A 15132-nucleotide genomic window follows, 5' to 3' on the forward strand; every position below is an offset into this window, starting at 1 on the left:
AAAGGAATTCTGGCCTAAATAAAGAAGCCCGGGTCACATCACTCGTGAGACATAGAACCAAGACTGAAAAGAACATTGTCCAGTGTACCTGGGTAGTTCTTCTAAAGGCTAGTGACTCCTGGATAACATTTACCTTCTCCACAGTGCCCAGGAAGGCACCTGGCACCTGGCAGGCTCTCCACAGTGCTCGCTGAATGAACTCCCCACAGGGAGAGGTCACAGGCAGCCCGATCACGAAGACCAAGGACACCGGCTTGGGAATCAGACCTGTTTACATTCTGTCTTTGCCTCTCCATTTAGTCTTCCAACTTCGGGCAGGTTTCCAAACCTTCAAACTTTTGATTTCCCTCTTGTTAAAAAAAATTATATGGAGATAATCATACTTAGCCCTGAAAGTTGTCCTAACGGATTAAATGAAATAATACTTACAAAGCACTTACTGCAACAGCTGCGGCATGTCTAGCAATCGGAAAGGGCTATTATTAAAACGGGGACCTAGAGACTATTAAATCCTTCCCAGACAGCTCTGCAGTTCCCACCAAACCTGTTACAAGACCCCAGAGCTTAAAACAGAGCAACTGGGGAGGTCCCTAGTGCTCAGCTGCACGGGGCCCCACCCCGCAGAGCCCCGCTGAGTTGGCGGAAAAACACGGTCTGAGTCATCCCAGCTGCCGCAGGGCAACTTGGAAGTCCCAAGGGGCCATGTCCCTGACCAGATCCATAACACCCCACACCCACCTTTCCTGTCTGCAGAGACAGAAATGACCGGGGGGGGGGGGGGGGCATTTGTGCCTCCGGGTGTGTGAGCCAGCAGCTGTGGACCGGCCTCTTATCTGAGTCTCACTCCAGCCTTGGATTGCATGTGGCTGCGGAGAGACCCCAGTCGACAGAGAAAAGTAGAGACGTGTGAATTATCAGATGATTTCTGTGGGCATCACATTAAACGGTCCAAGGTGTTTCCGTATCTGACATAGTCCTGAAATCTTTTTCAGTCTTGTTTGCTTGTTCCCCTTCATTACCCCAGTGGAAAAGAAAAAGAAAAAAAAAAAACAACAAAACACACAAACACTTCCTGAAAAATAACTTGCTGAGTCATCCTACAAAGGCAGCTGCGGCCCATTTCCAGGATCAGCAGGTCTGCGAGCTGGCTCACTTGCCAGGCTGGCATTAGAGGCCCTGCCCTCCTTATCACCGTCATCCTCCTTCCCCTTTCTATCCCTCCATCTAGTTGGGGGGTTTGCTTGGCCACCCCCCTCTCTCTGAACCCTCTTGGAACTATACAGTGTCCCCTCTGTTGCTCTGATAATTCCTGAAAGCATATGGTATGGTATAGGGTGCCAGGGGAGGGAGGCTTTAGGAGGCCTTCCTTCATCCTTCTACAATAATACATTCCTGAACATTAGACAGACTCCCCTAAAAGCCATCTTTTACATAGGCCCAGACTGAGTTATCCCTGTGGTAACTGATTGTGCTACTTCTATGAGCACAACCCTTCTACAAGTTCAAGTCCAGGTCCCTCCTTCCAAGCACGTCCTGACTTATCTATCCAGTCTTAAACTCTAAGAACCAGTAGCACCCAAGTGTCTCAGAGGCTGTGTTATCCTCCTCTTCATCCATTTGCTAATCCTGGTTCCTCTGAGAGAAACAAACTAGTCAACTTCTCATTCTCTAGGACTCTGTGTGGTGGTGGGCAGCCTTTCCCAAGGGGTTTCAGTAATCTCCACCCCTGGTATTCATGCCCTGCATTCTCCCCTCCCCTTGAGTGCGGGTTGGACCTAGTGACTTGTTTCTAACAAATAGAACAGAGCAAAGGTGATCAAAGCAAAGTCACTTCCATGATTATGTTGTAAAAGACTGACTTCCATCTTGCTCGCTCTCTCTCTCTCTCTTATTCTTCCTGAAAACTTGCCCTAATGAAACAACTTGGAGAAGTCCATGTGGCAAGAAACAGAGGGTGGCCTCTCCAAAAGCCAGGTAGAAGCTGAGGTTCTTAGTCCCACCACCGCCAGAGAACTGCGTCTTTCCAACAACCACACGCGAGAGTTAAGAAGTACATCCTTCTCAGTTTGCCTATCAGACTGAGACCACAGCCACAGTCAACACCTTCATCTTCACTACAGCCTTGTGAGAGACCCAGGAGCAGAAGAGCCAACTAAGCCACTCTTGGACTCCTGACCCACAGAAACTATGCGTTAACACATGTGTATGGTTTTAAGCTGCTAAATTCAGGGGCAATTTGTTACACAGCAGTATATAACTAGTACATGCATCTCAGACATTCTTATTTCCTGAAGGCTTCAATAGCTCCTACCAAACACACACACACTTTGTGAGCCTCAAACCTCCCAACACACTTTGAGCTCACCTCTTAGCATTGTACTTAAAAGATTAATTGTAATTATCTGGGGTTTATTTTGTTTGTTTTGGTGTCCCTACTAGACTTTGAGGCATTCAGGCTGTGACATGCATTCTTGGTTATTTAATCTTCATATCTCCAGTGTCAAATATAGTTCTTGACACATGATCAAAATTACTTTACAGAAGAATGAATGCCATTTTGCTGAGTGACACTGGGGATAAAAACCAAATTAGATCTATGTCATACCTAAAGGAGCTTATAATCAACTTGAGAAGCAAACATAAGGTTAATTAACATAAATGTAAATGAAATAAGTGTTGACTCTGTGACAAAAAAAAAATGTGTTATAGAAACACCAAGGAGAGAATTTCTTTACTGATCTAAGCCATCTCAAAATACTTCTCAAAAGAAATGGCTTTTTACATTGACCTTGAAAGATAAAAGAGCCTTAAGCAGCAAAGATGAAAAGGGAAAAAATTCAAAGTTAATGAAAACTATCACCAATCCTACAAAGTGAAGCAGTCTCACAGGGAGACAGGCAGGCCAGATGGAAGTGAACACTGAAAATCAGTTAGCTTAAGGGGGGGGGGGGGGCACATGGGGTCATTACCCTTAGAGAACTGTTGAAAGCAGAACCTTGGGAAATTGACATTTAAAGAAGAAGAAGAAAAAAGAGGAACTTGCTAAAAAAGTAAAGACTTAGGGTCCCTGGTGTGATATGCTAATCACCTTATAAACTTTTAAAGGGGCTGCTGATGCCCAGAGGGTGAGCATAATGTGACATAGAAAGAGGCCTAGGGATATGGCAATTAGGCCACTAGTGACCCTTAAGGAAATAGTTATCTGTGGGAAAAAAAAGAAGATGAAAGACAGATTAACAAAGTGGGGGAAATACAGTCTGTTTGAGGAAGACTGGCCCTTGGAGGAGAGTCTCAATGAGAACTCGGCAGACCTGCCAAGAAGGTCCTGTGAAGACTTCCAAGTCAGAGCAGATAACTTCCCTGATAAGCATCATTCTTTATTTGAAATTTAAAAAAACAAAACAAAACAAAAAACCTGACCCTACATGACTTTTTTCTTTTCCCCAGGATTCATGGTTGATGACTGTGAACCCTGGACCATTTGAAGATGTTTCATCTGTCTCCTCAACTGACCTGTAAAATCCATAAATCAGAGCGGGTATTTTCTTCATCTCTTCACTCAGAATGTACCTTAATAATTCCAATAAAATTATGATAACCCTCGGCTTTTGTTAACTCTTTGCAATCCCTCAGAGTATGTTTCTCAGCATCCATTTATTGGGCGTTTACTAACTGCCAGCCCCAGGCTGAGAGCATATCATCCCTGATCTCTGTAATCCCCATAGGAGCCCTGGGATGCCACAGGGTTTAGTTTATCCTCTTCTCACAAAGGAACCAGAAGTGGAGAAAGATACAGTTTATTTAGACAGCGATCCTACGAGCTAAACTTGCTAAAGGTACACGTGCAAGCATGCCACAGCCATAGAAGAGTAACTGATGATTATTGTTTGCCCAGGGTATTTCCAGGGTATGAGACTTTCAGTTTCCGAACCAGAACAGTCCCAGGCAAACCAAGACCGGGAAACGTTCCATTGTCTCTTGGGATGAAACAGTACAATCCTGCCAGAAGAAATGGGTCCTGTATCTATGCCTCGCCATCACTATTTATTACAAAGGGAGCTGCAGTGTAACTTTAAGATGATTTGGGTTGGAAATGATCTCAGTGTTTTTGAAACATGTAGAAATATAAACACTTTTTTAGTTGGCCAGCCTTATCTTTAAAGTGAGTGGTTTACCAGTAAGCCACACCTGGGCCATGTTACTGCCTTTCCTGATTTATGCTCACGTCTGGAGGAAAAGCCCAGATTCACCATCCAGGCTGGTCCCTTCCGCAGAGCCCCAAGGAGTCCTCTCGGCAGTATTACCCAGACTGCCTTATATTCTTCTTCTGCAGTGGCACTTTAAAGGACAGCTCAATGTCCTAGCCCTGATTTGATAATTCTCAGAAATTTGTTCTTTCTGCTGTAACCCCAATTAGCATGCCAAAGGAGGAAAGAAGTCTTTTTCGTTGCAGGTGCTACCTTGTGCTCGCTCTCTCTCTCTCTCTCTCTCTCAATGAACAAAGGGAGATTTTGGTTTCCCTCTGCTTTCTGGTGAGCTCATAAATGTGTGTTTTTCCAGAAAATGGAGGATTCCTACTCTGCTTTCAAATGAGCTGACAAATGTGCACGTTTCCTGGAGATGGGGGATCTTTCATAATGAATAGAACCACCTGCTGCTCCCTGCCCCTCCTCCAACTCTTGTGCAAATGAATCATCAAGAATGCAGACTGCTTAATTGAGATGTTTTCTATTGTTCGGTTAAAAAAAAAAGTGGTGGCAACAAGATCTTCTTCCTTCCTAATCTCTGCTTGGCTCTGCTGAAATAGGGCGGAGCCGGGGCAGCCAACAAAACACACAAACTGCTGTTCTGACCGTCTCCCTGCGTCCTTTTCTTTCCCAAGACAAATAGCTCCTGCGGGTCCTTTTCAGGAGAGGCTGTGTTGGAGTCAGCTGCAAACAAAGCGAGCCGGTGGGGAGTGTGTGTTTTAGAATTCATTCTGGACTCTTCCATCACAAAAGTCCCTCCGGAAATGAGACGCTCACCTTGCCCACCAGCTCGCTCGCGGCTCACCAGGTCACCGCTTGCAGAGGCTGCGTTCCCGTCGCCGGAGGCTGGACCAGAGCGGCAGGGCTGGGTCAGAGCGCTTCCAACTGAGGCTGCGCTTACCGGTATTTTTCACATGCCGGCTGGTCTCATTAATGATCAACCTTACACTCTCAGAAAACCCAGGGGTGTAAGACTTGGCTGTGTTTTATGACACTCTAGGATGGAAAACAACCAGCTTGGGTCTGGGATGGGGCCGCTTCCCAGCCCCACGTGGGAGGCACTGGTGTGGAAGCTAGAGAGGCAACTTTGAAGTCAGAAAGCCATGGGTTCAAATCCTACATCTTCCACTCACTTCCCAGCTGGCGCTAGAGGAAATTGCTGATCCTCCGAGGCGATTTCCTCTGCCATAAAGGGAGCAAGAGAGTCATGTTTTACAAATAGACGTGTTGCGAGCACTAGACAAAATGATAAAATCCTGATGTCTGGCACATCAGAGGCACGTATCGCCTGGAAGTTTTGTCCACGTGTCACAGACTTAAAGTTAGCCCTATGGAAACCCTGTGGGTGATGCAACTAAGTTCCCTAAAAGCCGAAAACAAAGCAGCCAGGATCTGAACTTGGTTCTCCAAAAGAACACAAGTTTAGTTTCATCTCAGGGAAAAACCCCGCCCCCAGGCTCTCAGCACTCCCTGCGTTGCCCAAACCTAGGCCAGTCCAAAGTAAGGAGACACGATCTTCTTCCTGGTTTTTTGTTTGTTTGTTTGTGTGTTTGTTTTGGGATTTGTTTGGGGTTTGTTTTTGTTTTTTTGTGGTGGTATTCTATAAACCAAGATCCAAATTTTTACATGCCTATGCAAGAGGCTTCAGGCAATTCTATAGTGGTCATGAAATCTACTATGTATGGGGCAAAAGTAAATGTTTGACCATCATTAGGAGGTTACAAATGAAAAACAGATGGCCTCATCAAGGGAAAACTGCCACTTCCTCTCCAGCTCCAACACTGCCCAAATGCCTTCCTTCAAAAGCTTTTCTTTTCATCTAATAATCTTAATTGGGCAAGGCCTTCCATAGCTTTGCAGGGAAGATGATATCTAACCCTCCGCCTTGAACGGAAAGTTAGCTGATGTTTAGGGAGCAGAACTGTGGGCCGGCCCCACGCGAAGTCTCACCTCCTTTGATTCTTAGGATGGTTTGAAGTAAGTGTATTTGACACCATTTTATAAGAAAGTAGAGACCAAGCTATTTAATCCCAAGAGCAAGTGGAAAAGAGGCCAGATGATTTGAAAGTCAAGCACCAATGACAGTTGTGGGGAGAAGAGCTTTGTAGTTTTGAAAACAGGTGTAAAATTGGAAATAGGCAAATCTCACAAGCTTTCCACTAGAGATTATTAGTGAGACAGCAGGACAGAAAAGAACCCTTTATGGCAAAACACAGGAAACACCAAACACATTGTATTTCAATCCAAACCTTATCCCGGGCTCCAATGCGTTGTGAAGTTTCAAATCACGAGGAGGTGGTCTGACACCCACACTTACAGCATAAAGGAATCCTAAATCCCCACTGGCCACTCTTACCAATTCTCTCATTTTCCTGGGGTTTTAAAAAGCTGACAGTTTGGAAGAAAACAGTAGGTGGGCGTGACTGTTTCACTCTGAATTTGTTGAACTGATTTCTGAAAGTCCAGAAGAGAGAAGCTAAATTAGTACCCAGATTGTACTGACAAAGGTTTTGTTCTTGAACCATGACCTAGACATAAAGATACTCAAGTGATTACGTCATGGGGTGTGTTCTGTCAGGTGACCCATTTCTATTTTCAGCTGCATATATAGAAGCAGCAGCCCCGAGAGAGTGACATGCGGTCAGGGAAGCCAATATGCATGGGCAGTTCTCATTTCCAAGAAAACACTCACACATCCCAGAACTTCACACCGAACCTGTTCCAGCACTTAGAACCAAAGTTTGGAAGAAAAATTTAGAAAAAAAGATTTTTATTATTTTTTTGAAGGTGGGAAGGGGCTTTTTACATGCACACTCCCCTACTTTATTATTATTATTATTATTTTATTTTTATGTTTTGGCAAACCCTTCAGTTTTCTCTTATCCTGTCTGAAATGAAGTCAGGAGCGAGGCCAGTGGGACTGGAGGTATGGTGGGGAATCTTCTACAGACCAGTTTGCCATCCCATTTTCTCTTTCAGACCAGGAAACTTAACAATGGTCTGGTCATCCCAACTTCAAAGGGTTAACCGGCTCAGGCAGGCCACCTTGTTCTGGTCACACAGCTTGCGAATGGTTTTGCCTTGAAAGTCCAGCTTCGGGATTCCAAAGCAGGGGACTCTGCATTGCATCCCTCCCAGTTGTCATGCTCTTCCTAAGGTGTCAGTTACTGTCTAGTGGATCTAGTGGGTCATTCCCTCTGACAAAGGTTTGGGGAGTTTAACAGGATTTCCGTTTATGCTGTTTCTGCAGGGGTGGGGGTGGAGGTGGGGAGGTGTTTCAGGCAGGGTTATTGCTAGAGATTAATAACCCCAATCACAGTGCGTGGTGTTTTTAGACTGAATAACTTATTCATAAATAGATAGATTTTTTTTTCAAATATACAGACTATTGAGGTTTTCTTTTAAATATAAATGCAAGTCAACGTATTTTTAATTCCTCAAAATTTTGTCAGTTATCAGCTACAATTACAGTTACGTGGATATCTTGCATATTTTTTAATATTAAAATAGTTATCCAATGGTCTAGTTCTCATACTTGAAGCCTGTGAATTATGTCTCAGCCTTCCTGTGTTATTCCTTACATAAAAGAAAAAGTAGTTTTAGCAAAACTAATTAACCGTTTGATTCTGGCTGTGTAAAGAGGCTTAGGGACAGGAGTTCCTCTTCCTGAGACCTTCAAATCAAATGCAGATTGACCCCCACCTTCTGTGAAGCCGATTGCCCCTCCCTCCCTTGCATTACAAAGTTTTTCCTCTGGGGGAGCCAGGGGCATCTGGTTTGTGTGGCTTTCTCTGTGGCCCTTATTAGGGGTTCTCTGCCATCTCTCTTTTTTTTATTTTTTATTTTTTTTGTATTTTTCTGAAGCTGGAAACGGGGAGAGACAGTCAGACTCCCACATGCGCCCGACCGGGATCCACCCGGCACGCCCACCAGGGGGCGACGCTCTGCTCTGCCCACCAGGGGGCGTTGCTCTGTTGCGACCAGAGCCACTCTAGCGCCTGGGGCAGAGGCCAAGGAGCCATCCCCAACGCCCGGGCCATCCTCGCTTCAATGGAGCCTCGCTGCGGGAGGGGAAGAGAGAGACAGAGAGGAAGGAGAGGGGGAGGGGTGGAGAAGCAGATGGGTGCTTCTCCTGTGTGCCCTGGCTGGGAATCGAACCCGGGACTTCTGCACGCCAGGCCGACGCTCTACCACTGAGCCAACCGGCCAGGGCCTCTGCCATCTCTTTGTCATTGTCTGGTGAAGCTGGTTCTGTCTCCCTCCCCACCTAAGGGAGCCAATTTACTTTCCATGATCCCAGCAGACTTTTTAAGGGGGGGGGGGTGGGTTTCCTAGGAGAAAACTGAAAACTGGGCTATCTTTTTAGTTCTCACACTCAAACAGGAAGTCCACCGAGTTACACCTACTTCTGCACATGACCACTTCTGATGAAGCAATACATACAGCCCAGCGTGGGGGCAGGAGGAAAGCTGTGAGGTCACCCTACACTGCACAGAAGTTCCTCTTGCCTGGCAGACTCAGAAGTATCTGAGGCTCGCCACACCTCTAAATCATGACTTTCTGCAGGCCACTTTAAATAAACCACTTTCCAGGCACTAAGATAAGGCACTCAAGACCGAGCATTAATTCCCTATTTTTTCAGTACTTTTTATCCCAATTAAAGTGCAAGTTTCTGGACGGCAGAAGTCATGGCCCCTGTCTTCTCTATTCTCACCACAGAACTAGACCAGAGGGGATGGTTCTAGCCAAAGGTGCCTGCTGATAAAAATTAGTTAAAATACATTATTTTGGTTACATAATAAACAGTAGTATACATGATAAAATAAATAAACACAGAAAAGGGTGATAATAATTTTTAATGTTTTACAGCTACAGTATCAGTTGTATATGTATATAAACGTATAAATATACAGACTATAAATATAGATATGGCAGAATAGGTCTGCCACAAAGCACACACACAAAATATATATTTGCAACTAAACTAACAGCTGTAATTAATACTGTAGAAACAAAGATGTTGAGGTATTTTTTTAATCTAAAGTGACTATTACCTATATCAGTGTTTTTCAACTGGTATGCTACAAGAATTTTTAAAACACGCAATACCTAACTACTTAGTCAGGGGCACTGACCTCTTTTCCCTTAGACTATCAAATTTAAAAAAATGACAACAGCCAACACAACAATAGCCTTCTGCTATGAATGAATCAAAATTCTATCTTTTTTTTGTCAGATTGGCAAAAATATATCATTTTTGCTGTGCCACAGAATTTTAGTAATTAGTTAATGTCTGGCATGAAATGGATAAGGTTGAGAATCGCTGGCCTCTATTAAAACATTCTTACTGTACAAATTCAAGTAATTATATAACCCTTGTCTAAAAAAAAACCCAAAAAACCAACACTTGTCTTATAACCTAAAACTGTAACTTTAACTAATGTAAATTTTTTAACTAAACAAAAAATATTTTAATTATAAATAGGTAAAATAAATAAGATTGTCCTTACTGAAATTCAGTCATGATTTTTCATATATATTTGGGTCTTCATTGATAATCTATTCTTTAACAACAAAAAAGTAAAATATATAAGGTCCTTCTTAGAATCTACATATTACTTCAAAGCAAATTATATATATAAATATATTACTACATGAGTAATATACTAATATATCTATATATATAATATCTATGTCTAGTAATATATATATATATACACACATACACATGGGATTTTCATTCCAATTGAGCAAATATCCCAGACACCTGACACTAATACAAAATAAAATTAAATGTAAACCATAATTTTAAAAATTAAAAATTAACTTAAGGAAGTATATATCATTATAAAAACATGCTTAATTTTTCTTAAAAGATCACTTCTTATATACACACTGACTAGTATGAGAAAAAGCATTTTACAGATTTTAGAAACTTCTTTAGAACCATTCATTTTTTTTCAGTTACTTTAAAATACTTGTTATACTAAGTTTCAATCACAGCAGTAAAAAGTCAAATTCACGTTTTAAAAAAAAATATCCCTTATTCAACCTATAAGAATTCTACTGGCACCAAGTAACACTCATATTTTGATTAAATTTTTTCAAATTACATACTTTCCAGTTAAGGCCTACAGTAGGAACATATTTAAATGAAACATCATCTGAGCAGAAGTAATACATTTTAAGTCAAAAAACAAATTATCAAATTATTTTATATTTTGTAGTGACCTATGAAATCAGCATTTATCATGACGTACAGTATTCTCAGAATGAAACTTTCACTTTTAACAAGATGATGTATATAAACCAAAGTTGTCACCCAAAGCAGAAATGAACATTGAACATATTCTATTTCTTGGTCCCCGCCTACATCCTAATCATTTATCAACTCCTCTAACACTAGGCTGGACATCAACCTTCACAAAAATACTAGAACAATTCTCTATGCAAAAACCAAAAGTATTAATCATTCATTCCCTATTTTCCAAGCTCTTCAATTCTCACTTCCAAATAAACAAAGTAGTTTCATAATGTTCTGATGTCCCAAAGAATGACTTCTGGGAAACCTCTAACAGAAATTCATTGTGATGTATTCCATCTTCATTTCCAGAGACGTCCAAAAGCAAGTGAGAGCTCCTTCTCATCCTTCTCCACTATAAGGCAGTCTCCCCTCTAATTGATGAAATGTGGTGAATCCCATTTTAAAGGAGTCTCCTCATTAGAAGGCTTCTGAAGCAGTCAGGTTCCTGAGCGGAAGAGTTTGGCTATCAGGTTTAGAAGTTTCTGCCGGAAACTCAGTTTGTCTCCAATTCTCCTTAATTGAATGGCACACTCAACTTCAGCCTCTGAAAAGGAAAGCAAAACATTTCAAAATTAAACTGACAACATTCCAGACTGTAACCAGCAAGAGTGACGAATTGAGTATTTATCCTGTGAGGTATTTCTCATAATGTTAGCTTTAGGAACATGTTTTTTGAATGTGAGATGACACATACACACACACATGCACACAATAGAGATATACAAACACATTGTGACTCATAAACCAATAATAATAATAATAAGTTGAACAAAGACATTTACTTGAAATCTTTTTTTTTAAAAAAAGCATCCCAGATGAGGCAAATACTATCTTATTTGCAATTACGATAATTTAATATGTCAAACACCACAAATTAGTGAGACATTGCCAGACTCGGATGATGTCATCCTTTTTTTCTTTCACACAGATGCCAAATTCTAAACTCTTTTCTGTTATTTTCAAGTAGGATTTAGTTTTTGTGACAATAATTCAGAGCTCATATTACACCCTTATGAATAAGCAAATCTAAATATCTTCTTTTCTTCATTTTAAAAAACTCTGGGCCCTGGCCAGTTGACTCAGTGGTAGAGTGTCAGCCTGGTGTGTAGAAGTCCCAGGTTCAGTTCTTGGTTAGGGCACACAGGAGAAGCAACCATCTGCTTTCCACCCCTCCTTCTTCTTTTTCTCTTCTCCCCTCTCCCGAAGCCATGGCTCTTTCAAGCAAGTGTCACCCCCCCCACCCCCACCCACCCCCGGAGCTGAGGATGGCACCAAGGCCTCACAGGCACTAAAATAGCTTAGTCGTGGTCGTGGAGCAACAGAGCAGCGGCCCCAGATGGGCAAAAATATTGCCCAGTAGGGGGCTTGCTGTCCAGGCGCATGCGAGACTGTCTTTCTGAATCTTCGCCTCTCACTTAATAAAAATTAATTAATTAGTTAATTAAAAATAAAAACCTTTGACACTTTCTCATAAAAGACTCATAAACTCATATTTCAAAAGTAAGTCCATGTTCTCTAAAATAATTTAGAAGTTAAAATTTTACTCTAAGCCAAATTCTTCCAACAAATTCAGACTCTGACCAAAATCCATTGTCTTTAGGGAGATGAGTGAAGCAGAAAATAATGTTTAATTTACATGTTTACTTTTTTTTTAAAATAATTTTTATTTATTTATTCATTTTAGAGAGGGGGGGATAGAGAGAGAGAAAGAGAGAGAGAGAGAGAAGGGGGAGGAGCAGGAAGCATCAACTCCCATATGTGCCTTGACCAGGCAAGCCCAGGGTTTTGAACCTGGCAACCTCAGTGTTTCCAGGTTGATGCTTTATCCACTGCGCCACCACAGGTCAGGCCATGTTTACTATTTTTTAGAATAGAGAGATATTTAATTAACTGGGCATTAACTTAAGAAACAATGCTTATCATCTAACCTCCAAGTAAATTTTTAAGTGAAATTAACATCAAATCTATACTGACCATAATTTCAATTGTCTTGGATATTTCAAAGAGCAACGGAGGGCCTTTTGTCCATTTTAAGATTGATTATGAACATTGAAAATCATGTCTACAAATTGAAATCTGATTTACTCTGCAAACAGATCCTGCAAAGAACTATTTAGGCTCAAAGTAAACAAAAACTGCAAATGTAAAATAAAGTGGATTTTTAAATCTACATTTCAACCAATTTCTGTCTCTACAAGAGAGCTGAGTAAAAATTTTCATAATCACTAACAAGAGACCTAATAAATATGGTAAGATGCCATTCTTTATAGGTTACAGAGTCAAAGATTTTGACAAAATAGCTCCTAGTTGTTCCCTAAGATTCCTTGTTACAGTTAAAAATCTATAAATTAATTTTAAAACTTGTAACCAGGTATATTAACTAAACTTATTGCAATCATTTCACAATATATAAGTTATCAACCCATCGTGTTGTACACCTAAAACTAATGTTATGTCATTTACATCTCAGTTTTTAAAAAGTATTACTAGCAAAACAAATTTAAGTGGGACCTTTCTCCTGTCCCTTGTTATCCGGAATGAAGTAGGTTGGATGGGTGAAAGTTACACACAGGTTTAGATCTTTTCAAAACACAGAATTATTGAACATCACAAAAGGCAAAGTTTTTTCCCTCTCAAGCAAGACCAGAGAGAGCAGCTTGGCGCCAATTTAGCCACAGCCACATTGCCAAATACACTACTTCTTTTGCACGCCGCATGGGCTCTATAAAGATTAAAGTGCTTAAAGGGAGGGGAGGGGGGCTATATTACCTGCTGATGCAATAGCGTGACCTGCACGGATTTTCGAGCCCAAAGCCTTGCTGTCTTTCTATGCTACTGCCCCTTAGCCTTGTTTGATAAGATTTATAAAAAGGACTGGGGGCGGGGGGGGGGGGTGCTGATGTGAAAAGTTATTTGATGGCGCTATTGTGGGGGGTGGGAAGAGGAATTGATGGGTTTTAAAAACTGAGGACCAACTCTTGTTCTCCTATCCTTTCTCCGCAGCTAAATAGGGATTGTTAAAATGTTATACAATGTAACTTAACAAAGAAGCAAGATGCGCTGGCTCCTGAACGCAGTGGTCCCAGCGAAGCCTGCACAACCTCCATCAGTCCTGTGTGGAAGAGCTGTGATCGTATCTAGCGTTATCTCTGCTTTTGTTCGCGCCCAGACTCGAGAGAGCGATAGCGCCTAGAGCAGGGTCCCTCAAAGGTCCACGACTTGGGAGAAAGAGACCTGTCTCAGGAAGCCAGGTCGCTCCGAGAGTTCCTCCCATTCCCACCTGCCGTGACACTGACTTTCTCCTCGTGGCTGACGCCCGCACTTGCACTTCTCCCCGTGGTCCCGGGGCAGGGCAAGTGGGAATGGAATGTGAGCCAAGGAGAGACTATACGCATCCGCTAAAATACAGCTGCATCCCAATTCCAAACCGAGATCCGTGCCCTGCAGTTTCCACGGTCCTGGGTAAAACCCCTAAAGAACTTCCAGGAGCTAACCCGAAAACACGTGCAAGGGCGCAGACCTGGCTGGACCTTGGTGCCCGGAGTAGTCAGGCTGATCCTGCTCCGACCGAGACCTCGACCCCAGTCCCAGCCCCCGTCCCGGCCAGGATCTCCGCGGGCCCCCTCTGGTCCCTACCTGCCGGGGCCCGCGAAGGGCTCGGCTGCGCGTTCTTACGCGCCTTCTTCCCAGGCATTTCTGCCAGCGGCCAACGAGTCCTCTCTGCTGGAGACCCCGGGGAATCAGTCCCCAAGAGTGAGTCTGTGGGAGGCGAGCTGCGCGCGGGGTGGACAGACAACACCGGGCTGGAGACCAGAGTCAGTGCGCGCCCGCCAAGCACTGAGGTCCGGGGAACACAAGGGCCCGCGCTTTCATCTGATGGGGACTTCCCGGGTGACGTAGTGAAACTAGACGCCGGGCCCGCCCCTATCTCCGCCCCGCGGGCCGCAGAGGTGGGGGGGGCGCTTCGGACCCATCCAGTGGGGGAACCCCCGCCACCCTGAGCGACCTGCCCCGACATGTTACCGACCCGCGGGGGGGTGGGGGGCGCAGGGCGCTGGACCGGCGAGATTGCTCAGCTCCAAAATCACTTCCTTCCCAAACGGGGCAGGGGGCGCGGGGGTTGGCCCCGGGACTCTGCCAGCGCCCGGCGTCCAGTCAGCGGCAGTTGTCCCAGGGTCGGTGAGTCGGGAGAGGAGGAAGGTGTCTCCAGCAAGCAAGCTGGGGGTGGGGAGGCCGGGAACTTCGACCTTATCATAAATGCGCAATTAGAGACTCTGTCAACAAACTCCGGAAAGAGTTCGGAAAAGCAGAGTTTTAAAACTACGAGTGTTACGGTTAGTTACAGGGAAGCGAAACGAAAAGAACTTGAATACAGCAGGAGGGATGATGCCAGAGGCCATGTTAGTAAATACAGTACCGTTTGAAGCTTGTTGGAAAGTTAACTACAAATTGAAACCCTGAAGCAAGCAAGCAAATACAGTTTTGATTTGGAAGGTGGTGTTGGGTGTGTTGTTGTTGTTGAGATTGTGTGGATAAGGAGAGGGAGGGGAGCTAGTTCTAGGCTTCCGGGGTCAAGACTGT

The 15132-nt window shown here is 43.4% G+C and overlaps 1 protein-coding gene across 1 annotated transcript; it reads right to left on the reverse strand.

Annotated features, from left to right (window-relative positions):
• Nucleotides 1-9093: 9093 nt before the first annotated feature.
• PMAIP1 (phorbol-12-myristate-13-acetate-induced protein 1) lies at nt 9094-14409 on the reverse strand. Its single transcript, XM_066246634.1, has 2 exons — nt 14188-14409; nt 9094-11095 (listed from the first exon to the last, which is right to left on the reverse strand). The coding sequence occupies exons 1-2, from the start codon at nt 14243-14245 to the stop codon at nt 10989-10991; spliced, it is 165 nt and encodes a 54-aa protein (XP_066102731.1). The 5' UTR covers nt 14246-14409; the 3' UTR covers nt 9094-10988.
• Nucleotides 14410-15132: the final 723 nt, after the last annotated feature.

This window comes from Saccopteryx bilineata, chromosome 11, assembly GCF_036850765.1.
Source record: "Saccopteryx bilineata isolate mSacBil1 chromosome 11, mSacBil1_pri_phased_curated, whole genome shotgun sequence".
Taxonomy (NCBI): Eukaryota; Metazoa; Chordata; class Mammalia; order Chiroptera; family Emballonuridae; genus Saccopteryx; species Saccopteryx bilineata.

Coding starts and splice junctions, on each gene's coding strand:
- PMAIP1 (XM_066246634.1), bottom strand. CDS start 14,245: ATGCCTGGGAAGAAGGCGCGTAAGAACGCGCAGCCGAGCCCTTCGCGG. Junction 11,096..14,187: donor CCCTTCGCGGGCCCCGGCAG/GTAGGGACCAGA, acceptor TTTCCTTTTCAG/AGGCTGAAGTTGAGTGTGCC.